This window comes from Entelurus aequoreus, linkage group LG21 (assembly GCF_033978785.1).
Source record: "Entelurus aequoreus isolate RoL-2023_Sb linkage group LG21, RoL_Eaeq_v1.1, whole genome shotgun sequence".
NCBI lineage: Eukaryota > Metazoa > Chordata > Actinopteri > Syngnathiformes > Syngnathidae > Entelurus > Entelurus aequoreus.
This window is the reverse complement of record NC_084751.1, coordinates 36,723,300-36,749,574: the sequence shown is the minus strand read 5'-3', so window position 1 is coordinate 36,749,574 and position 26,275 is coordinate 36,723,300. Positions and strand designations below refer to the sequence as shown.

The window sequence follows — 26,275 nt, the reverse complement described above, 5'->3', positions numbered from 1 at the left end:
TCGGCAGGTGCGACTTATACTCCAGTGCGACTTATACTCCGAAAAATACGGTATGTCCTGGTGGGGCCTAAGCAGTCAACATGTATAAGCAAAAGTCAAATATGTTACATGAAACAATCTGAAATGCCAAAAGCCAGGACACCACATGATCCGTTACTGTTGTCATTCAACTTGCAATAAATGACAACAGTTGCATTTACTCCTGGGAGACTTGCACTTACCTTGTTTTACTTTGTTCAAGTCTGCTGGGGCCCCAGGTTGACAGGTTGTGTATGTGCCGAGTTGGCTCCCGGGATCCCGTGAGGTTTACGTCTGTGTGGTTCCTCAAGGAAATGGGTGATGAGAACACCTGCCTCAGCTTTGCCCACAACTCCCCCTAAACCCCTTGTGTTTTGTTGTCATGTTGTTGTTGTGTTACAGTTACTGTAACGTGCTGTGAAGGATGCGCTGTATTCTAGAAGAATTAAAAATGAACAGAACTTCAATTTATAACTTCAAGTCTAACCCGTGAATAATTGCAAGTGATGCAAGAGACAAAAAGTATGTATGACTAATATATATATATATATATATACAGTCGTGGTTAAAAGTTGACATACACTTGTAAAGAACATAATGTCATGGCTGTCTTGATTTTTCCAATAATTTCTGCAATTCTTATTTTTTTGTGATAGAGTGATTGGAGCACATACTTGTTGGTCACAAAAAACATTCATGAAGTTTGGTTCTTTTATGAATTTATTATGGGTCTACTGAAAATGTGACCAAATCTGCTGGGTCAAAAGTATACATACAGCAATGTTAATATTTGGTTACATGTCCCTTGGCAAGTTTCACTGCAATAAGGCGCTTTTGGTAGCCATCCACAAGCTTCTGGTTGAATTTTTGACCACTCCTCTTGACAAAATTGGTGCAGTTCAGCTAAATGTGTTGGTTTTCTGACATGGACTTGTTTCTTCAGCATTGTCCACACGTTTAAGTCAGGACTTTGGGAAGGCCATTCTAAAAACCTTAATTCTAGCCTGATTTAGCCATTCCTTTACCACATTTTCCTGTTAGAACACCCAACTGCACCCAAGACCATACCTACAGGCTGATGATTTTAGGTTGTCCTGAAGAATTTGGAGGTAATCCTCCTTTTCCATTGTCCCATTTACTCTCTGTAAAGCACCAGTTCCATTGGCAGCAAAACCAGCCCAGACCATAATACTACCACCACCATGTTTGACGGTAGGCATGGTGTTCCTGGGATTAAAGGCCTCACTGTTATGTTTAAACTGAGGGAGATGACGGCAACAGACACCAGGGGTCAGTATAGCTCTAAGATTATTTATTATATATATAGCTAATATATATAATAATAATAATACAAACTAAACTAAGGAAATGGAGTGTGTGACAAAACCAAAGAGTGAGTGGTGTTAGACTATGCTGTTGTGTATTACCGTGATGTTGGATGAAGAAGCAGACCAATCCAAAGAGGGCCAGGCAAAAGGGGTCCGAGATCCGCGAGAGGTCCGTGGGGCAGAGAGAGGCGTCAGAGTCCGGGGGCGAGCGAGGAGTCGAGGAACGAGGGAAGGGCAACGGAAGGAAAACATGTTTACCATCGAGAAACTATATTCCAGCGAGGGATGGCAGGTTGTGCAGGCTTAAGAAGACCAGGAAGATCATCACCGACAGGTGCGCTGATTTCAAATTGATTACAGCCGGTGGAGTGACCCGTGCAGGAGAGGAGGGCGTGTCCCGAGGTGCGCTCTGCTGCGCTCATTGAGGAATGCGCATTGGCATCACCTTTTCTCCTCCAAACATATTGCTGGGTATTGTGGCCAAACAACTAAAAAATGTTTTCATCTGTCATCACATGAACAAAGATAAGACCTTCCGGAGGAAAGTTCTGTGGTCAGTTGAAACAAAAATTGAGCTTATCGACTACGGTGTCGCCACGGACTACAAAGGCGGACGCGCACAATTTTTCAGGACTTATGCAGATCCCAAATACAGATCAGCAGGTACCAGAAGGTAAGAAAAGTTGCTGTTGCATAATATTGCAAAACAAAACGCCAGATAATGTCTTACCTTATACACACACACCATAATAATACTCGTATGTTTAATGCGCTGACAATCCATCAAGCGGTGCGGCTTCATAGCTTACCGAAGTCGTACTAAAACATTTTGATAGATTTTTGAGCGCCGTGTGTAATGTTCTATATTTTCAACGGAGCATATAAAATGTTGGTGTTGTTTACTTGAGTCATATTGCCATCATAGTGCAGTCTACACATATCTCTTATGTTTGACTACCATCTACTGGTCACACTTATCATTACGCCATGTACCAAATAAAATAGCTTCGAGGTCGGTAAGCAAAACCAGAATTATTCCGTACATTAGGCGCACCGGGTTACAAGGCGCACTGTTGAGTTTTTGTCACAATGTGGTTTTCGCTTACTGCATGGTCGTTCTCCCAGGAAGGCAAACGGACGACTCCGGACAGGACTTGCAGGTAGGAACATGATTTCATTTTAATAAACAATCAACGAGGTACAAAACAGAAAACAACCCAAAGGCAAGCGTGCCTATCGCACACGGAAGCTAAGGCAAAAACTTAGGACATGAAACTATAGACATGAACCTCACGAAACTGTGGCATGAAACAAACACGAAACTGTGGCATGAAAAACAAAATGTTGGTGTTGTTTACTTGAGTCATATTGCCATCATAGTGCAGTCTACACGTAGCTCTTATGTTTGACTACCATCTACTGGTCAAACTTATCATTACGCCATGTACCCAATAAAATAGCTTTGAGGTCGGTAAGCAAAACCAGAATTATTCCGTACATTAGGCACACCGGGTAACAAGGCGCACTGTTGAGTTTTGAGGGGGAAAAAGGGATTTTAAGCGCACCTTATAGTCCGGAAAATACGGTTGTGAGGAGGCGTGGCCTGCGGACCTGCAGCGAGGCGGGCGCGCTGGGGCTGGCTCCGAGATGGGCGACAGGTGCGTAGATGGCCCACCTAGGCGCAGTTGTCTCATCACCTGTCACTGTATAAAAAGGCAGCAGCCGGGAAGGAGGTGGTTGGTGAAGTCGGAGTGGATGGCCGAGAACGAACCCGAGCCCGAGCGGAAGCGAGAGCGAGACGGAGACGAAGACGCGGAAGGCTGAAAAGAGCGAGACGGGGAGAAGAGGCGAGTGCTGAAAAGCGACCAGAGAAGGAGGTTTATTGAAAAATAAACAAAATCTCCAAACCGTCAAGCCGGTCATGTCCGTCATTGGTGGTCCGAGGAACCCGGAGGTGCGAGTCCTCCACAACGGTATTGAAAGATGTTGCTGCTTTGAGATTCACACGCAGAGCGTTCCAGTGTTAGGGCCTGCTACTGCAAAAGCCCCATCTCCTTTTAGTTTTCAGTCTTGATCTCTGGGGTGTTCTAAAAATCACTGGTCAGATGACCTTAGAGTTCTGTATGTAGAGTAAGTAGGTCAGATACTGTATATGTGGTGGAGCCAGCCCATGCGGAGATTTAAATACAAATAATACAATCTTCAACTGAATTCTAAAAACAACAGGCAGCCAGTGGAGAGAAACCAGCACAGGGGGTGATGTGGTCATGTTTCCTCGCTCCGGCGAGCGGGCGTGCAGCTGCGTCTTAGACCAGTCGTAAGCGGCGAGTGGAAGACGGATTAATGCCGATGTACAGTATGTAGAGTTACAGTAGCCCAAGCGGGGTGTTGTGTTAAGGGGGAGGAGTATATTTATAGCTAGAAATCACTGAAATTCAAGTATTTCATATAAATAAAATAAATACTTGACTTTCAGTGAATTCTAGCTATATATATATATATATATATATATATATATATATATATATATATATATATATATATTTATATATATGTATTTTATTATATATATATATATATATATATATATATATATATATATATATATATATATATATATATATATATATATATATATATATATATATATATATATATATATACACTACCGTTCAAAAGTTTGGGGTCACATTGAAATGTCCTTATTTTTGAAGGAAAAGCACTGTACTTTTCAATGAAGATAACTTTAAACTAGTCTTAACTTTAAAGAAATACACTCTATACATTGCTAATGTGGTAAATGACTATTCTAGCTGCAAATGTCTGGTTTTTGGTGCAATATCTACATAGGTGTTTAGGGGCCCATTTCCAGCAACTATCACTCCAGTGTTCTAATGGTACAATGTGTTTGCTCATTGGCTCAGAAGGCTAAATGATGATTAGAAAACCCTTGTGCAATCATGTTCACACATCTGAAAACAGTTTAGCTCGTTACAGAAGCTACAAAACTGACCTTCCTTTGAGCAGATTGAGTTTCTGGAGCATCACATTTGTGAGGTCAATCAAACGCTCAAAATGGCCAGAAAAAGAGAACTTTCATTGAAACTCGACAGTCTATTCTTGTTCTTAGAAATGAAGGCTATTCCACAAAGTAGCACAGCCTTTGAAGGAGCATAGGTATGGACAGTGTAATATTCTGGGTTGGAGTCAATAACCAGGCGAGGTGATGAAGTTACTCTTTACTTCATACTTCAGAACCGACTCCCACACTCGCCGTCAGGGTGCGCAATACAACGTAAACCGTTGGTGGGGTGGGGTGGGGGGTGAGGGGGCAGCGGGGGTGTATATATTTTCAAGTATTTCTTTATATATATATATATATATATATATATATATATATATATATATATATATATATATATATATATATATATATATATATATATATATATATATATATATATAATCCGTTCATGAATGAGTATATCCGTTCACCGTGTTCAAGGTAGGAGTGTGATCTACAAAATGTGCAGGCAGCATACCCCTTCCCCTTCCAGCTGTCCTGGATGAACTGAAATTATTTTTTCCAATTATTTTGGAACTTGCAAGCGTACTTCTTCTTCTTACTCGTCGTTGCCATGTCTCTTCTTCGTTCTTCTGCTTCGTCTCCGTTATGTTTTTGGACATTACTACTTGCCGTAGTTTTGAAGCAATGCATGATGGGAATCCGGATGTTGTGTGTCGGTGTATTCACGGGCCGGCTGTAATAAACACACGCTGAGAAATAGCTCCGTGCCTGCCTACTTTATGGGTTATAGATAAACCTATGGATAACGGAGACATATATAATAGTCTCCTTTTCAGGTGAGAGAGGACGCTAAAGGCAGTGCCTTTAAGGCACGCCCCCAATATTGTTGTCCGGGTGGAAATCGAGAGAAATTCGGGAGAATGGTTGCCCCGAGAGATTTTCGGGAGGGGCACTGAAATTCGTGAGTCTCCCGGGAAAATCGGGAGGGTTGGCAAGTATGCCCGCCACTGGTTTTTGGTAATTGTCTACACAGGCTGTTGGAGTCCTCGTCGAATATGAAGATGATCTTTTTTACAATTTATTTTACATTGCAGTTTTAGGGGCTGTTCCTTGGCAGATGCTTCACTAGTCGACACTTCTCAGACCAAACAACAGCACCTACACTTCTTGCTGTTGACGTTCTTCCAAGGTTTTCCTCGCCAAGGACTCGGGCTGCGTTACACAAAGAGGAACTCTTTTTTTTTGTTGTTAAGGCTAGACTACTGCAACGCACTTCTTGTCGGGATCCCCAGCAAGAACATCCAGAAGCTGCAATACTTACAGAATAGTGCTGCTAGGATCCTGATGAGAGTGCGGAAATACGACCATATCACACCAATTCTCAAATCCCTTCACTGGCTTCCTGTTCCACTCAGGATTGAATACAAAGTCTCCCTACTAACCCACCAGTGCCTCCATGGAAATGCCCCCCTCTACCTCAAAGAACTACTCACCCCCAAATCCTCCACACGACACCTCCAGACTAACCTCCTCCAACCTCCGAGGACAAAGCTACGAACTATGGGAGACCAGGCTTTCTGCTCCGCCGCTCCCAGTCTGTGGAACGCTCTCCCTGACCACCTGAGGGCACCACAGACTGTGGATGCTTTTAAAAAAGGCTTAAAAACCCTTCTTTTAAAAAAAAACTTTTTATAGATATATGCATACTAGTTTTAGCTATTAGGCTGTCCTAGTTTTTATTTTTATTTATTTGTATTATCTTTTTATTATTATTATTATTTTTTTTAATACACTGTAGCACTTTGAGGTTGTTTGCTCAATGTAAAGTGCTTTTTACAAAAAAAATCTATTTATTATTATTATTAAGAAAATAAAAGAACAGCTAAACTTTCAGTCTTTGCACAAGTTGTTGTGGCGTCCATAATCAAAACACAGCAATGGCAATTGAAATATCTTCTTGTTCAAGTAAAAATTTTGTTCTAAAACTGTTTTATGTCCAATTTGTTCAACTATTATAAAACAATCATTCAAAGATTGCAGCACGGCGAGCAGGAAGCGTCTGCTCGTTATACGCAGATAACAGGAGACTGGTTATCAGTGGGAAGTCCGAGTCGAGACGTTCCCATAATCCACCCTGTGTCAACATAAAACTCATACTGGATGTAGCCCAAAATAATTGAAACATTTCAGGGTGAACAGGCCTTGAAGGCTTTTCCACTTATAAAGGTGAGGGTAAGTTATTATATTTAGGGTCAAACTGATGAAAAAAAAAACATATGTCCGAGGTTTGCAAGTGCTTCCAAGTGTTTGCTTAATTCCTTTAAAGTAACACTAGAATGTAAAAACAAGTTGACTTTACATGCTTGATTGTGTTTATTTTCTCCATTAAATCGGGGGTCAGCAACCCGCGGCTCCTTGGTCGCGGGTTGCTATGTCTCAGTTATCGCACGCCAAACTGTTTGTAGGATTCGTTTTTGCCAAGAACACTTGCCCCTGGTTTTCGTAAAAAGTATTTTTCGGACAATAAGGCGCACTTAAAATCCTTTCATTTTCTCAAAACTCGACAGCGCGCCTTATAACACGGTGCGCCTAATGTACGTTAAAATTTTGGTTGTGCTTACCGACCTTGAAGCTATTTTATTTGGTGCATTATGAAATGATAAGTGTGACCAGTAGATGGCAGTCACAGATAAGACACCAAATTGTTATATGTTCTATTGAGAATATAGAACATTAGAACGGTGCTCAAAAATCTGTCAAAATGTTTTTAGTATGACTTCGGTAAGCTACAAACCGCACCGCTTGATGGATTGTCGGCGTATTAAACATACGAGTATTATTATGGTGTGTGTATAAGGACCACAAAATGGCACCTATTAGCAGACATGTTACCTGGCGTTTTGTTTCGCAATATTATGTAAAAATCAACTTTTCTTACCTTCTGGTACCTGCTGATCTGTATTTGGGATCTGCATAAGTCCTGAAAATGTCCACCTTTGTAGTCCGTGTCGACACCGTAGTCGATAACCTTCTTCTTTTTCTCTATCTTCTTGTTATGGGACATTCATCCTCCGTTGTTGCCATTTCTAATACAAAGTAGTGTAAAGTTCTTACTTATATCGGTCAGTAAACTCGCCATGAAAGTGCTAAAACATACCGGTGTAGTGAGCTTACATTATTCACCCAAGGAACTTTAGTTATTAGAGAGTTCCGGTACCAGCAGGTACCAGAAGGTAAGAAAAGTTGCTTTTGCATAATGTAGCGAAACAAAATGCCAGATAATATGTCTTACCTTATACACACACCATAATAATACTCCTATGTTGAAGCACATCAAGCGGTGTGGCTTAATAGCTTACCAAAGTCGTACTAAAACATTTTGATGGATTTTTGAGCGCCGTGTGTAATGTTCTATATTTTCAATGGAACATATGAAATGTTGCTGTTGTTTACTTGAGTCATATTGCCATCATAGTGCAGTCTACATGTATCTCTTATGTTTGACTGCCATCTACTGGTCACACTTATCATTACACCATGTACCAAATAAAATTGCTTCGAGGTCGGTAAACAAAACCAGAATTTTTCCGTTCATTAGGCGCACCGGGTTAAAAGGCGCACAGTCGAGTTTTGAGAGAAAAAATATTTTAAAAATATTTTAAAATGCGCCTTATAGTCCGGAAAATACGGTATATACTATAAAATGTTACCCTATTTTTTTCATTTGGCAACACTGATTCACTTCCTGTGTGATAGCACATCACATGACCACCAAGTTTGCATCCAGTAAATCACACATCAACGTTACAATGACCAAGAAATATTTATTACTATTTTTTTTCTCATAATTGTTTTTGTTAGTTATATCTTCTCCAACACATGAATATACAAACAAAAGTGTACTCTTTTTTTTTTTTTTTTTGGTAGAAAAAAAATCTCCCGACGGATTCAGCAGGAGATGTACAGTACACATGGCTACAATGTCCAAACTAAATGTGCACTTTGGGTGTGACAGTTGTTGCAAAGTAACACGTAACTCTCCACAGACAAAAAGCACACCTTTGTAGAAAGTGATTCTGCAAACGTGGAACGCAACGACCTTGAAGTCAAATTGAGATGCATCTTTTTTTTTTGCTAACATGGCGATCACAGCGAGATCCCACAACGCTGGCGGTGATGATTAATAAGCACGCAGCACCTGCATGAACCAGGGTGTCTTACTAAAAGACGCAGATTTGGCAGTTCTTAAAAATCCATCTGGTCTTCATTGAGGCCCTGTTGTAGGATTTGTGAGCGTAAGACGATCACTCGGCTCCACGTTTGTACAAATCCACGTCTCGGGGGTGTAGCGGTTTCTATGCGTCACATAAAACGAAACAGGTTTGGAACATTATTTTCCAACTAATTCTCCCTTCAAGAAGGACAAAGCATCTAACGAATGTTACAGCAGACTCATTGTTGGATACGCGGTATTCAGGAAACTGCTTGTTTGTGTCACGGGGTCAAGCAGGATTGATGACGTACCTTTCAACATTTGCATGGGAAAACAAAGACAATTGTATATTCCTCCACCCAGAGATGCGGGGATACAAGTTGACAAAAAAACATACTCACAGAGTTAAGTGAGGTCATGCAATGCAATGAAGTTCATGAATGTGCAACACATCAAGTCTAAAAACGTGCGTGAAACATGACAACTTTTTTTTTTTAGCACCCACGTTGAGTAATATAGTAAATATGGTCCTGAGAGGTAGAAGAACAAATACTCACATGATAAAATGGTAACTTGTGATTTTAGTGTAGTAGCACACTTTTTGACACTTAGAAAAAAATAACAACTTTTTGACAGAAAAAATCCCTAGTTTTTGACAAAAAAAAATCCCGAGTTTTTGACAGAAAAAAATCCAGATTTTTTTGACAGAAATAATCCTGAATTTTTGAACCAAAAAAATACCACTTTTTTGACAGAAAAAAATCCAGATTTTTAGACAGGGAAAAAAATTCAGACTTTTTGACAGAAAAAAATCCTAAATTTTTGACACAAAAAATCCCGACTATTTGACAGAAAAAAATACAGCTTTTTGGACAGAAAAAATCCTGACTATTTGACAGAAAAAATCCAGACTTTTTGACAGAAAAAAATCCCGATTTTGACGGAGAAAAATCCTGACTTTTTGACAGAAAAAATCCTGACTTTTTGACAGAAAAATCTCTGACTTTTTAACAGAAAAAAATCCTGATTTTTTAACAGAAAAAATCCTGATTTTTTAACAGAAAAAATCCTGATTTTTTAACAGAAAAAAATCCTGATTTTTTAACAAAAAAAATCCTGATTTTTTAACAGAAAAAATCCTGATTTTTTTACAGAAAAAATCCTGATTTTTTAACAGAAAAAATCCTGATTTTTTTACAGAAAAAATCCTGATTTTTTTACAGAAAAAATCCTGATTTTTTTTACAGAAAAAATCCTGATTTTTTTTACAGAAAAAATCCTGATTTTTTTTACAGAAAAAATCCTGATTTTTTTTACAGAAAAAATCCTGATTTTTTTTACAGAAAAAATCCTGATTTTTTTTACAGAAAAAATCCTGATTTTTTTAACAGAAAAAATCCAGACTTCCAAAAAATCCCCATTTTTTAACGGAAAAAATCCAGACTTTATGACGGAAAAAAATCCAGACTTTTTGACAGAAAAAATCTTGAGTTTTTGACAGAAAAGAATCCCGATTTTTGACAGAAAAAAATCCCGATTTTCTTTGACGGAAAAAAAAATCCAGTTTTTTTCTGACAGAAAAAAATCCCAATTTGGACAGAGAAAAATCCTGATTTTTTTGACAGAAAAAAATCCCAATTTTGACAGAGAAAAATCCTGACTTTTTGACAGAAAAAATCCTGACTTTTTGACAGAAAAATCCTGACTTTTTGACAGAAAAAATCCTGACTTTTTGACAGAAAAATCTCTGACTTTTTAACAGAAAAAAATCCTGACTTTTTAACAGAAAAAAATCCTGACTTTTTAACAGAAAAAAATCCTGATTTTTTAACAGAAAAAAATCCAGATTTTTCAACAGAAAAAATCCTGATTTTTTTTACAGAAAAAAATCCTGATTTTTTTACAGAAAAAATCCTGATTTTTTTAACAGAAAAAATCCAGACTTCCAAAAAATCCCCATTTTTTAACGGAAAAAATCCAGACTTTATGACGGAAAAAAATCCAGACTTTATGACCAAAAAAATCTCGAGTTTTTGACAGAAAAGAATCCCGATTTTTGACAGAAAAAAATCCCGTTTTTCTTTGACGGAAAAAAAAATCCTGATATTTTTGACGGAAAACAAAAATCCAGTTTTTTTCTGACAGAAAAAAATCCCAATTTGGACAGAGAAAAATCCTGATTTTTTGACAGAAAAAAATCCCAATTTTGACAGAGAAAAATCCTGACTTTTTGACAGAAAAAAACAACAACCTTTTGACAGAAAAAATCCTGACTTTTTGACAGAAAAAATACAGACTTGTTGAGTATGTCACGGACAAAACAAAGACGACATCTAGGAACAACAGGTGTGTACTTTGTATCCTGCAGGTAAGTGAGATTGGCAGTAAAATAATTGGCCCCTTTATGTCAGGCACAAAGTAGAAAGACAAAGAAAAAAGGCATTAATCTGAGTTGTTGCCTTGTTCTCCTCCTTCTCAGGTTCGAGAACACACCTCTATCTCTTTCGATCATTCTTTCTTCTCCATTTTTCAGGCTTTTCAGGTAGTCAAGAGCACTGAAGCCTTAGTGACGCTGTATGGACAAAAGTATCTGGACACCTGCACATGACATACCTGTACACAGGAAGTGCTTTGTGTTTGCAGCTACTCTCTAAACACGAGTAGAGTCTCCAATTATGGATACAAGGATATGAGGATGCCAGATTTGACAAATAACGTGTCACTTAAAATTGTAAAATTCTCCGTAACAACTCAGAACTACGGAATGAAGCTTAAAAATTGCTCTGGCAGAGGTTTATATTTCAAGATCGCTGATTCGCTCATTTTGCTGTCAATCAAAAAGGGACTCAGACAGATCATCCAATCATCATGCGTAAACTCGGTGGAGACCAAGCCCACTTTCTATGCGTTTCCAGAGATGCAGAGCATACATTTAATGACTGTCTAGTTTGGCTGTAGTGGAACAACCCACTCTATGCTCCCCCATTGAAGTCAATGGACGCTCAGCTTCAACACTGTTATATGCAATGTGACGCGACTACAATGGATGAGAAGCAATGATAAGTGGCTGATTCTGAACAAAAGTTGAACATATTCTAAAGCATATTTAGTCAATGAAATGTACACATAAAAGTACATAGTTGACCACTTATTTTTTTTTGGACATTTTAAGGGAAGCTGAGCTGAGTAATTGAGGATTAGATTCGCTCATGTCAGGATTTGCATTTGTATTCACACTCTTATTTTTTGTCTGTTGAGCATACCAATAAAGGTTAGATTGATACAGTTTGACAACCTCAAGCATCCACAATGTCTTTCAGCTCATTAGGTCACTTGTAGGACTTTCCTTTCTACTGCAGTTTTTTTTGAGCAGCTGACAAGAGAGGTTATAAATTGTATAAAAACATAAAATGTTTTTGCAATAATTCTATACTATAATGATCTGCGTGTTCAAAAGACTCAGGTCTTGTTTTAATTCAAAGCCAAGGGTTTTTGATAGGGGTGAGGTCACCAACGTCCTCCAAAAATTCCCAGATGGATGTTTGTGGCTGGGAAAAAGAACGAGCAGACATTGTTATGGAGAAGCATTTAGATTGAAGGGAAACTCAATACCTGATTGAAGTATTCGTACCTATTAAAGTTTTCCACATTTTGTCACATTTGACTGAAAACAGATATATTTTCTTATTGGGATTTTACCCAGACACAAAGTGGCACACAAAAGTGAAGTAGAAGAAAAACTATGCATGATTTTACTGATTTTTGTTTAATTTAACGAAGTAAAAAGTGCGGTGTGCAAAACTATTTTTGTGCAGGAAATTTCCTTCGGAAGATGTGTGGTGATTGCTGACTTGTGTTCATGACTTTCCTGCGTTTTTGGTATCATTTCCTGTCCAGCGCTCTTATTTTCCTTTACCGTTTGCCACAATTTCTCCTTTGGTCAGAATGCTGGCCCTCACACCTTGATTAGCAAACAGGAGACACACCTGTCCCTGGTTGCTAATCAGAAAGCCTTGTAAGCCAACTTTGTCAGTAGGACAGCTTTGTATTATTGTTTTGTGCTGCCTAGCTTTGCATTTCCTTGTTTTTGCGACAAAAAAAAAGTGATTTTTACCTGCACATCACCTTTCTGTCTCTGCATCCTGGGGTGGCGCCGACAACGCCAAGCCGCAAACGTAACAAACTGATGGAATGTTGAGCTGGTGATTGCATAGTGTACCTGTGTGCGTGATCTAGATGCTATGTGACGGCCTCAGAATATTAGGTATTAAACAACATCATCAAGTCCAAGGAATATAAAACAACAAGATACAATGGAATGGTTTGAAACTAAACGTTGTTATATTTAGTCAAAGTCAAGACCGGAAACCAACCAAGAAACCGTGGCAATATCTGAAAACGTCTGTTCACTAATGTTGTCCATCTAGCACGGGGGTCAGCAACCTGCGGCTCTTTAGTGCCGCCCTAGTGGCTCCCTGGGGCATTTTTAAAAAATGATTAAAAATGGAAAAAGATGGGGGAAAAATATTTTTTTGTTTTAGTATGTTTTTTGTTTGAGGACAAACACAACACAAACCACTGTTTAATATGTTTGTGTGTATGCTTCACTGATGACAGTATTTGGTGAACATCGTTTTGTCCTACTAATTTGAACTCACCATAGTGTGGACCGTGACGCAACAGTTTGTTTACATGTAAAATCTTCCACTCCTTCTTTGTCTCATTTTGTCCACCAAATGTTTTATACTGTGCGTAAATGCACAAAGGTGAGCTTTGTTGATGTTATCGACTTGTTGGAGTGCTAATCAGGCATATTTGGTCCATGCATGACTGCAAGCTAATCAATGCTAACATGCTATTTAGGCTAGCTGTGTGTACATAGTGCATCGTTATGCCTCATGTGTAGGTATAGTTGAGCTCATTTAATATCTTTTACTTTGACCCTCTTTGTATATAGTTTATATTTGCATGTCTCATGACACATTATCTGTATGTAATATTGTCTGCATTTCTGATAGTTGTTTGTGTGCCATGTTGTTCCAGACCACAGCAAACATTACCCAGCATGCCAAAGATTGTAATAAATCTATTAAAAGACAGCCTGCCGTTTCCTTTAACTTGGACACACACATCTATACCTTTGGTCATTAAAAGCCAGTAATTTCCAGGAGTTATCTCACCTTCTGAGTAGCCTCTGATTTACTAATGGTTTCTAATGTTGTAAAAATGTGTAGAATAAATATTAAAATGTCAACATTTCTGTCAACGAAGATTTGCTTCAGCCTGCGACACATAGTCATTTTGATAGTAGGCTATTATAGCTAATATAGACACTTACGTCATGTGTTGCCTTCATTATGGGATATACAGTCGTGGTCAAAAGTAATTTCTACAACTCTTTATTTTTTTGTGATAGAGTGATTGGAGCACATACTTGTTGGTCACAAAAAACATTCATGAAGTTTGGTTCTTTTATGAATTTATTATGAGTCTACTGAAAATGTGACCAAATCTGCTGGGTCAAAAGTATACATACAGCAATGTTAATATTTGGTTACATGTCCCTTGGCAAGTTTCACTGCAATAAGGCGCTTTTGGTAGCCATCCACAAGCTTCTGGTTGAGGTTTTGACCACTCCTCTTGACAAAATTGGTGCAGTTCAGCTAAATTTGTTGGTTTTCTGACATGGACTTGTTTCTTCAGCATTGTCCACACGTTTAAGTCAGGACTTTGGGAAGGCCATTCATAAAACCTTAATTCTAGCCTGGTTTAGCCATTCCTTTACCACTTTTGATGTGTGTTTGGGGTCACTGTCCTGTTGGAACACCCAACTGTGCCCAAGACCTGAAGAAAATAGGTTGTCCTGAAGAATTTGGAGGTAATCCTCCTTTTTCATTGTCCCATTTACTCTCTGTAAAGCACCAGTTCCATTGGCAGCAAAACAGGCCCAGAGCATAAAACTACCACCACCATGCTTGATGGTAGGAATGGTGTTCGTGGGATTAAAGGCCTCACCTTTTCTCCTCCAAACATATTGCTGGGTATTGCAACATTTTTGTTTCATCTGACCACAGAACTTTCCTCCAGAAGGTCTTATCTTTGTCCATGTGATCAGCAGCAAAGTTTAGACAAGCCTTAAGGTAATAATCACTCACATGAAGTCAAGAGGCCATGCCATGAAGCTAATTTGATTTGATTATAAGTTTTCTACATCACCAAAATTGATAATGTATACTTTTGACCCAGCAGATTTGGTCACATTTTCAGTAGACCCATAATAAATTCCTAAAAGAACCAAACTTCATGAATGTTTTTTGGGACCAACAAGTATGTGCTCCAATCACTCTATCACAAAAAAATAAGAGTTGTAGAAATGATTGGATACTCAAGACAGCCATGACGTAATGTTCTTTACAAGTGTATGTCAACTTTTGACCACGACTGTATATACGGATTTTCATTTTTTGCGGCTCCAGATTTTTTTATTTTTGGTCCATTATGGCTCTTTTGACGTTTTTTGGTTGCCGACCCCTGGTCTAACCAGACTAAGCTTGAGTTGCTTTGCAAAAATGAAAGGGCAAAATATTCCAGTCAGAACCACACTTGCTAACCCTCCCGAATTTTCCGGAAGACTCCCGAATTTCAGTGCCTCTCCCGAAAATCTCCCGGGACAACAATTCTCCCGAATTTCTCCTGATTTCCCTCCAGGTCCGTGCGGACCTGAGTGAGGACAGCCTGTCGTCACGTCCGCTTTTCCTTCATATAAACAGCGTGCCGGCCCAGTCACGTTATAACATCTACGGCTTTTGGAGAGTGCACAACTGCACACACAACAAGAAGGAGACGAAGCAGAAGAACGAAGAAGAGAGAGTCATGGCGAAGTGACAAGAGAATAGAACGAGGATGGACAATTCAACCCTAAACTCACTCCTTTCCTGCAAATTCAATTTCACAGATGCTGCCCGTACCTATGCTCCTTCAAAGGCTGTGCTGCTGGCTGCAAAGCATTGCACTTTCAAATACAACAATGAGTAGAGTGTTATGTGTGTGTATATGTGTAAATAAATGAACACTGAAATTAAAGTATTTCTTTTATTATATGTATATACAGTATATACATATATATAATAAAATACATATATACACTACCGTTCAAAAGTTTGGGGTCACATTGAAATGTCCTTATTTTTGAAGGAAAAGCACTGTACTTTTCAATGAAGATAACTTTAAACTAGTCTTAACTTTAAAGAAATACACTCTATACATTGCTAATGTGGTAAATGACTATTCTAGCTGCAAATGTCTGGTTTTTGGTGCAATATCTACATAGGTGTATAGAGGCCCATTTCCAGCAACTATCACTCCAGTGTTCTAATGGTACAATGTGTTTGCTCATTGGCTCAGAAGGCTAATCGATGATTAGAAAACCCTTGTGCAATCATGTTCACACATCTGAAAACAGTTTAGCTCGTTAGAGAAGCTACAAAACTGCAAAAACTTCCTTTGAGCAGATTGAGTTTCTGGAGCATCACATTTGTGGGGTCAATTAAACGCTCAAAATGGCCAGAAAAAGAGAACTTTCATCTGAAACGCGACAGTCTATTCTTGTTCTTAGAAATGAAGGCTATTCCACAAAATTGTTTGGGTGACCCCAAACTTTTGAACGGTAGTGTATATATATATATATATATATATATATATATATATATATATATATATATATATATATATATATATATATATATATATATATATAGCTAGAATTCACTGAAAGTCAAGTATTTATTTTATTTATATATATATATATATATATATATATATATATATATATATATATATATATATATATATATATATATATATATATATATATATATATATATATATATATATATATATATAAGAAATCAGTGAATTCTAGCTATAAATATACTCCGACCCCCTTAACCCCGCCCCGCCCACACTGCCCCAGCCCACCTCAACCCCCCCAATCTCCCGAATTCGGAGGTCTCAAGGTTGGCAAGTATGGTCAGAACTGGAATGACATATTTAATATGATTACATACAATGGTAACTGAACGCTTTTGGACGCCACACGCTATTTGAGGGAAAAACTAATTGTTTCTTCCTCAACTTTCCAACTGTGAGCCACCCTTTGTTCTTTCACGTCTAATCCTACTAAAATAGATCGTCTGTGGACGTGATCACGGTAAAATACTTTTTTCAAGCCACTCGTCAAGGAAAAAGGTGCCTCTCGATACAATTGTCCATACAAGTTATGTTGTGCTGCTTAAACTCTTTTGTACATGTGGACCTCATTTTAAGTTCCCTGAACTCCTCTCGGACACGCGTTGCTATTTACAACAATTGTGTTATGGCAACAACAACAAAAAGGAATAACGCAAGACAAAACTGGTAACTGTGACATTTATCAATAACACGTTTGAAACACAACTTTCGCTATTTTTCTATACCCTGATAACACATCAGAATCTTTTTTTTTCTTCATTCCTGAACACTTTTTTTTTTTTAAACAATAACCAAAACATTTAGATTCAAACGTTCACCGACTAACTAAGCATTCTTGAATGATTGTTTTGAATGTGTTATCACTGTGCATGTGTGTTTATTGCTTTTAAGCACAAGATAATAAATAAAAACATGTTGCTGCGACCGAAAAAAAACCCACAAAAAAAAAGTGTCATTGAAGTATCTCGCTGTACACCCATGTTGGCTGCTACACTTGAAGTACAAAAAAAGAAAAGAAAAAAAGAATACAACATCAATAAATCCGTTGAGTGCTTCTTTAAATGTTACAATAAATTCGAAAAACGAGGGTCCCTGGCAGTCCGACTGAATCCGACTCCTTTTGTCACCTGAGAGGCCAGATCTCCCGACATGAGATGTGATGACGTCTTATATTGCGGGACTCAAAAAACAACAACAATGTCTGTAAACGTCGAGGAATCCTGCAGCGCTTCTTCGGGAGAGCGAACACACCCATGTTGTGTGTGTGTCAAGTCTAATATTTAAGTCGTACGAGACTCTCCATCCGCCAAGAAGGACCAGTGAGTACTTCCGAGGACCCTTTCGCTTTCACCGAGAGAAAGAGTCAGTCCTTATTTATTTTTTTATTCTATATAAAAAAAAAAGTGCTCCTTTTGCAGCCTGTGGTCCAATCAGGACAAGTCCCGTTCGTCAGCATGAGGCGCTATGAGGACACGATGGCAGCCAGGAGTATGAAGGCGGTGCTAAGCAGGAGGAGGGAACCGCGGCACCGGGTGGAGGAGTTCACGTCCCTTCGAGAAGGCTCGGGCGACTCGTGGCTGATGTCATCTGAAAAGACAATAAAAATAATATATTATTTTCTCACCGAATACATTTAAACCTAAAACACATTTTTATTCTTGTTATATTTACCGTATTTTCCGGACCATACGGCGATGAATGGTCTATTTTCGATCTTTTTTTCATATATAAGGCACACCGGATCATGTTATTATTAGAGGTGTCCGATATTGGCTTTTTTGCCGATATCCCGATATTGTCCAACTCTTAATTACCGATATACCGATATATACAGTCGTGGGATTAAGACATTATTATGCCTAATTTTGTTGTGATGCCCCGCTGGATGCATTAAACAATGTAACAAGGTTTTCCAAAATAAATCAACTCAAGTTATGGGGCAAAAAAAATGCCAACATGGCACTGCCATATTTATTATTGAGGTCACAAAGTGCATTATTTTTTTTTAACATGCCTCAAAACAGCAGCTTGGAATTTGGGACATGCTCTCCCTGAGAGAGCATGAGGAGGTTGAGGTGGGCGGGGATTTGGGGCTAGCGTCCCGGAAGAGTTAGTGCTGCAAGGGGTTCTGGGTATTTGTTCTGTTGTGTTTATGTCGTGTTACGGTGCGGATGTTCTCCCGAAATGTGTTTGTCATTCTTGTTTGGTGTGGGTTCACAGTGTGGCGCACATTTGTAACAGTGTTAAAGTTGCTTATACGGCCACCCTCAGTGTGACCTGTATGGCTGTTGACCAGGTATGCCTTGCATTCACTTGTGTGTGTGAATAGCCGCAGATATTATGTGATTGGGCCGGCACGCAAAGGCAGTGCCTTTAAAGTTTATTGGCGCTCTGTACTTCTCCCTACGTCCGTGTACGCAGCGGCGTTTTAAAAAGTCATGAATTTTACTTTTTGAAACCGATACCGATAATTTCCGATATTACATTTTAAAGCATTTATCGGCCGATAGTATCAGCAGTCCGATATTATCGGATATCTCTAATTTAAACCTAAAACACATTTTTATTCTTGTTATATTTACCGTATTTTCCGGACCATAGGGCGATGAATGGTCTGTTTTCGATCTTTTTTTCATATATAAGGCGCACCGGATTATAAGGCGCATTAAAGGAGTCATATTATTATTATTTCTTCAATATTGAAAACACTTCCTTGTGGTCTACATTAGTGGTCCCCAACCACCGGGCTGCGGCCTGGTACCGGTCCGCGGACCGATTGGTACCGGGCCGCGCAAGAAATTTAATTAAAAAAAGAAAATTTTTTTTTTTTTTTTTTTTAAATTAAATCAACATAAAAAACAATATATACATTATATATCAATATAGATCAATACAGTCTGCAGGGATACAGTCTGTAAGCACACATGATTGTATTTCTTTATGAAAAAAAAAATAAAAAATAAAAAATCAACCCCCCCCCCCCAACACCCCCCCGGTCCGTGGGACAAATTTTCAAGCGTTGACCGGTACCCAGCTACAAAAAGGTTGGGGACCACTGGTCTACATAACATGTAATGGTGGTTCTTTGGTCAAAATGCTGCATCGATTATGTTTTACAGATCATCTTCAAGCCGCTTTCTGCTTGTGTTTTGTTTTGTGGGCGGTCTTATTTACGTGGCTCACCTTTGGCAGCGTCTTTTCTCCGTCATCTTTGTTGTAGCGGTGTAGCGTGCAAGGACGGGAGTGGAAGAAGTGTCAAAAGATGGAGCTAACTGTTTTAATGACGTTCAGACTTTACTTAAATCAATAACGGAGCAGCATTGCTGAAAAACAGTCCGACCGGAACTCTCTAATAACTAAAGTTCCTTGGGTGAATAATGTAAACTCACTATACCGGTATGTTTTAGCGCTTTCATGGCGAGTTTACTGACAGATATAAGTAAGAACTTTACACTACTTTATATTACAAATGGCAACAGCGGAGGATGAATGTCCCATAACAAGAAGATGGAGAAAAAGAAGAAGCTTATCGACTACAAAGGCGGACGCGCACAAACTTTTAAGGACTCATGCAGATCCCAAATACAGATCAGCAGGTACCAGAAGGTAAGAAAAGTTGCTTTTGCATAATATTGCGAAACAAAACGCCAGATTATGTGTCTTACCTTATACACACACCATAATAATACTCGTATGTTGAAGCACAGTACAATCCATCAAGCGGTGCGGCTTCATAGCTTACCAAAGTCGTACTAAAACATTTTGATAGATTTTTGAGCGCCGTGTGTAATGTTCTATATTTTCAATGGAACATATACAATTTTGGTGTAGTTTACTTGTGGCATATTGCAGTCTACACATATCTCTTATGTGTGACTGCCATCATATTGCAGTCTACACATATCTCTTATGTGTGACTGCCATTATATTGCAGTGCACACGTATCTCTTATGTGTGACTGCCATCATATTGCAGTCTACACATATCTCTTATGTGTGACTGCCATTATATTGCAGTGCACACGTATCTCTTATGTGTGACTGCCATCATATTGCAGTCTACACATATCTCTTATGTGTGACTGCCATTATATTGCAGTGCACACGTATCTCTTATGTGTGACTGCCATCATATTGCAGTCTACACATATCTCTTATGTGTGACTGCCATTATATTGCAGTCCACACGTATCTCTTATGTGTGACTGCCATCATATTGCAGTCTACACATATCTCTTATGTGTGACTGCCATCATATTGCAGTCTACACGTATCGCTTATGTGTGACAGCCATCTACTGGTCACAGTCATCATTTCACCATGTACCAAATAAAATAGCTTCAAGGTCGGTAAGCACAACACAAATTATTCCGTACATTAGGCTATAAGGCGGACTGTCGAGTTTTGAGAAAATGAAAAGATTTTAAGCGCACCTTATAGTCCGGAAAATACGGTAATTGTAATCATCCATCCCTCCATCCATTTTCTACCGCTTGTTCTGTATATTGCACTTTAATTTCATTGCCTTATGTTCACTCATTGTTAATTGGGTGTGAATCTTGGTTTCTCGTGAAGACGTAAATCAGCCATAAAACGGAAAAAACATTATGCAATAAACAATACAAATGACGTTTTAAAGAGGCTGTCAGCAGAAAGTTGAAGCCACAAATACTGACCCAACAGAAATTTCCGTCACAGTTGTTCTGTTAGAATACTATTTGTCTATTCATTGTGTATGCAATGTGTTGACAATGGCATACGGTGCAAAAGAATAATTACTTCATGTCAATTATCTATTGGACTGTATTGATAAGAGAAACAAGATTTTATTTTCAAAGATGATTTATTTTTAACATAACGTTATTTATCGCCATACTTGACTATATTTTTGGTGCAACTCTGCCACTTTTTTACAGTTACCGTTGGACATGACACACACTTTCTTGTATTTGTGACCTTCTTGAGACCTCCGAAAAATGCCTACCTCTTTAGGACCACCCTTTCTAGATATATAAAGATTTGTATTTACAACATTATTATATACATACCGTATTTTTCGGACTATAAGTCGCAGTTTTTTTCATAGTTGGGCCGGGGGTGCGACTTATACTCAGGAGCGACTTATGTGTGAAATTATTAACACATTACCGTAAAATATCAAATAATATTATTTAGCTCATTCACGTGAGGGACTAGACGTATAAGATTTCATGGGATTTAGCGATTAGGAGGGACGGATTGTTTGGTAAACGTATAGCATGTTCTATATGTTATAGTTATTTGAATGACTCTTACCATAATATGTTACGTTAACATACCAGGCACGTTCTCAGTTGATTATTTATGCCTCATATAACGTACACTTATTCAGCCTGTTGTTCACTATTCTTTATTTATTTTAAATTGCCTTTCAAATGTCTATTCTTGGTTTCATCAAATAAATTTCCCCAAAAAATGCGACTTATACTCCAGTGCGACTTATATATGTTTTTTTCCTTCTTTATTATGCATTTTCGGCAGGTGCGACTTATACTCCGGTGCGATTTATACTCCGAAAAGTACGGGTACTATGCAAGTATAAAAAAGATAAGCTTTTAGTTAATTTTTAAATTTTTAGTTTGTAATTGGTTTTTAATCGTCATTATTTACTTGAAGTTATTACAGTATGTCTCTATATACATCCATCCATTTTCTACCGCTTGTCCTTTTTTGGGGTCGCGGGGGGTGATGGAGCCTATCTCAGCTGCATTCGGGCGGAAGGCGGGGTACACCCTGGACAAGTCGCCACCATAATTATTTTTTAAATTATTTTTGGCCAAAGGGGGCGCATTTCAATTTCTTACACACACTTGTTATTTCATATGTTGGCCAGAGGGGGAGCACTTCATATTTTTACACACACTTGTTATTTCATATGTTGACCAGAGGGGGAGCACTTTTAAAACCGACACACAGTCAATTTGAAAAAAACCTCCTTTTTGGGACCACCCTCATTTTGAGAGATTTCACCACCAGGGGTGCAAATGGGATCTCTATTTGTCGTTTTTTGTAATGTGCTTATGGCCGATGACAAACGAGTCACAGACCACAGATGGCCCCTGTGCCGCACTCTGGGCAACCCAGCTGTAGAAGCTATCTGTTAATGGCCAATTTAGTCTTAGTACCGTAGTGTATTTGTTCATCCTCTGGTCACATATGGGACGCGAGTTGTCTTAAATGAAGTCATAAATGGGGAAGTCCTTCTTTAGCTGCCGTCTTGTTTTATCATATATTGCTGCTTTTGCACCTGTCAATGTTTACTTTTGTATGCACATTAAATCAGCAACAAAAAAATCCTGACTTTGGAGCAATGTTCACGGACTCTAGTATTTGGCTCTCTATTAGATGCAATGGTTTTCGGTCCTAACTTGTTCACCTCTTATGGAAGGTACTTTTCCTTGTTGATGTCTCAAGAAGGGTACAAATGCAATGGTTTTCGGTCCTAACTTGTTCACCTCTATGGAAGGTACTTTTCCTTGTTGATGTCTCAAGAAGGGTACAAATACAAGAACACACACACACACACACACACACACACACACACACACACACACACACACACACACACACACACACACACACACACACACACACACACACACACACACACACACACACACACACACACACACACACACACACACACACACACACAGTATTATCTCACCAACCTCTGGGTTCTAGACTGTTGTGACTATTGTCGTCAAAGTCGAGCCCTTCCTGTACATTTCCAGAGTTTCGCGCACAATTGTCTTTAAAAAACAAAGAGCAGACGTGTTGTTAAAAGACATTCATCTACAGTCCGATCAATAGCCAGTGCACAGCAAGATGGAAAACAATGCGCGACTTACTTTGTGGCCGAACAAAGACTTTGAGTCGAAGGCAGCTCCTTCGTCCTTTGGCGTCAGTGAGGGAAGCTGTGAAAAGATAAACAACAATTTAGCCTAACTCTTGTAAACTTTCCCATGTTTGACTTTTGGGGTTTCTTTTGACATGGATTCATTGAAAAGCTTCATTGCTTGGCAAACTATTAAAACAATTGACTCCGCACAGTCGCAACATTCCGTTTAATTCTATTCACATTATTGTGTTTTAGTTTATGCATCTCAAAACCTGAGTACCTAATATTTATATTCTATATTGTGTCAGTGTTTATCCCACAATCTCCTAACTCACTCTCTCTTCTTAAGTCTGATTGTGACAGTGTCTGGGACTACTTTATTATTAGGAGTGTCCCGATACAACATTTTCAATTCCAATACGATAACAATATTGGAGCCTTGAGTGTTGGCCGATACTGCTAATAAACCGCTAAGGTATCAGGAGGAATCATAATACATATAGTACAGGCTAGTGTTGTCCCGATACCAATATTTTGGTACTGGTACTTTTCGATACTTTTCTAAATAAAGGGGACCATAAAAATTTAATTATTGGCCTTATTTTAACACAAAATCTTAGGGTACATCAAACATATGTTTGTTATTGCAAGTTTGTCCTTAAATAAAATAGTGAACATACACGACAACTTGTCTTTTAGCAGTAAGTAAACAAACAAAGGCTCCTAATTTAATTTAAAACAGTAACATATTGTCATTTTCCATTCTATTATTTTGTCAACATTATGAGGGACAAACTGTAAAAAAAATGGAGTATGAAACTTCTTGTTCATTTACTATTAATATCTGCTTAGTTTCTCTTTTAACATGTTTTATCTACACTTCTGTTAAAATGTAATAATCATTTATTCTTCTGTTGTTTGGATACTTTACATTAGTTTTAGATGATACCACCAATTTGGGTATCAATCTGATACCAAGTTGTTACAGGATCATACATTGGTCATATTCAAAGTCCTCATGTGTCATGGGACATATTTCCTGAGTTTATAAACATAATATACATTTTTTTTTTAAATGAAAGAAGATGTGATGCCAAAAAAATATTGCGTAATCATAGTAGTATCGACTAGATACGCTACTGTACTATGTATCATTACAGCGGACATTACTGTAGGTGTAGATCCACCAATGGCGTTTGTTTACATTCTGACGCCGGTGAGCTACGGTGTGTAGTGACGCATGTTTAGCTATTCCTCGTCCTGCAGGGATGATACTTGTAAGAAACGTACTTTATTTGTCGCCATGGAGGCGAGGATTAGTGATTTAGAAGTAGCTAAAACCCTGCAGACTACGGCTAGTTAGCCTCTTTTAGTGGGCGTTTCAGTGTTATAACTTCACCTTTATCTTTAGTTTTTAAGCCAACATGCGTCCGTTCTCCCTTTTCTGTCCACACACTGTGTCTGTTTGTAAGTACTCTGTGATTGTGTGCTGCCGAACATGCTTGTCTGCTCGTAAACCGGAGGCGGTATAGTACCCAATATAATTCATTAGTACGCGGTACTATACTAATACTGTTATACCGTACAACCCTAGTACAGGCCAACGCGTTTTCTTTATTTTCATGACTATTTACATTGTAGATTGTCACTGAAGGCATCAAAACTATGAATGAACACATGTAGAGTTATGTACTTATATTCTAGTTTCTTCAAAATAGCCACCCTTTGCTCTGATTACTGCTTTGCACACTCTTTGCACACTCACTTGTGAAGTGAAAACCATTTCAGATGACTAATGCCATGATCCGTTACCCGGGTCATGGCATGATTTATGTTTAGTAGCTTGTTTCCTATGTTTTAGTCTGTTTCCTGGCTGCACCTTTTCATTGACGGTTGGTTTCAATGGGCACTAATTCTCCACACCTGCCTTTGTCTAGTAATTAGTGTTCCCTTCCAGGTGTTTTGGTTAATCACTCCCCTTTATAGTTTTCAGTCACCCAGCACAAGTTGCTGGGTCAATCGGTTACGTTGGGAACGCATGGCTACAGACAAGCAGGAGCAGAGTGCAAGTAGGATTCAGTCTTTAATTATCTTGGGCAGGACAAAAACTACAAAAACTCAGGCGCCAAACAAGCGTGGAGCAAAAAATCAAATGGTCACCAAGGAATTCTAGAATCAGGGAAAAACACTCAAAAGCGAGCATTGACCCATTGACCAACTTGTGCTGGCTGACTGAAAACTATAAAGGGGAGTGATTAACCAAAACACCTTGTGGGAACACTAAATACTAAACAAAGGCAGGTGTGGACAGTTAGTGCCCATGGAAACCAACAGTAAACGCAAGGAAAGAAGGTGCAGTCAGGAAACAGACTAAAACATAGGAAACAAGCTACCAAACACAGAACTTTCCTCCAGAAGGTCTTATCTTTGTCCATTTGATGTCAGATGAAACAAAAATTGAGCTAATGGGCCACAGTATCCAACAATATGTTTGGAGGAGAAAAGGTGAGGCCTTTAATCCCAGGAACACCAAACCTACTACCGTCAAGCATGGTGGTGGTAGTATTATGCTCTGGGCCTGTTTTGCTGCCAAAGGAACTGGTGCTTTACAGAGAGTAAATGGGACAATGAAAAAGGAGGATTACCTCCAAATTCTTCAGGACAACCTAAAATCATCAGCCCGGAGGTTGGGTCTTGGGCGCAGTTGGGTGTTCCAACAGGAAAATGACCCCAAACACACGTCAAAAGTGGTAAAGGAATGGCTAAATCAGGCTAGAATTAAGGTTTTAGAATGGCCTTCCCAAAGTCCTGACTTAAACGTGTGGACAATGCTGAAGAAACAAGTCCATGTCAGAAAACCAATACATTTAGCTGAACTGCACCAATTTTGTCAAGAGGAGTGGTCAAAAATTCAAGCAGAAGCTTGTGGATGGCTACCAAAAGTGCCTTATTGCAGTGAAACTTGCCAAATATTAACATTGCTGTATGTATACTTTTGACCCAGCAGATTTGGTCACATTTTCAGTAGACCCATAATAAATTCATAAAAGAACCAAACTT

At 38.7% G+C, this 26,275-nt stretch overlaps 1 protein-coding gene across 1 annotated transcript in view; it reads right to left on the bottom strand.

The window, feature by feature from the left end:
• Nucleotides 1-16,996: 16,996 nt before the first annotated feature.
• LOC133638717 (ephrin-A5b-like) overlaps nt 16,997-26,275 on the bottom strand; it is a 159,360-nt gene continuing 150,081 nt past the window's right edge. Inside the window, exons 3-5 of the mRNA XM_062031602.1 lie at nt 23,226-23,291; nt 23,046-23,126; nt 16,997-17,923 (exon numbers count right to left, since the gene is read on the bottom strand). Coding sequence (XP_061887586.1) covers nt 17,799-17,923; nt 23,046-23,126; nt 23,226-23,291 — 272 coding nt within the window. The 3' untranslated portion in view covers nt 16,997-17,798. The remainder of the gene's footprint in view (nt 17,924-23,045; nt 23,127-23,225; nt 23,292-26,275) is intronic.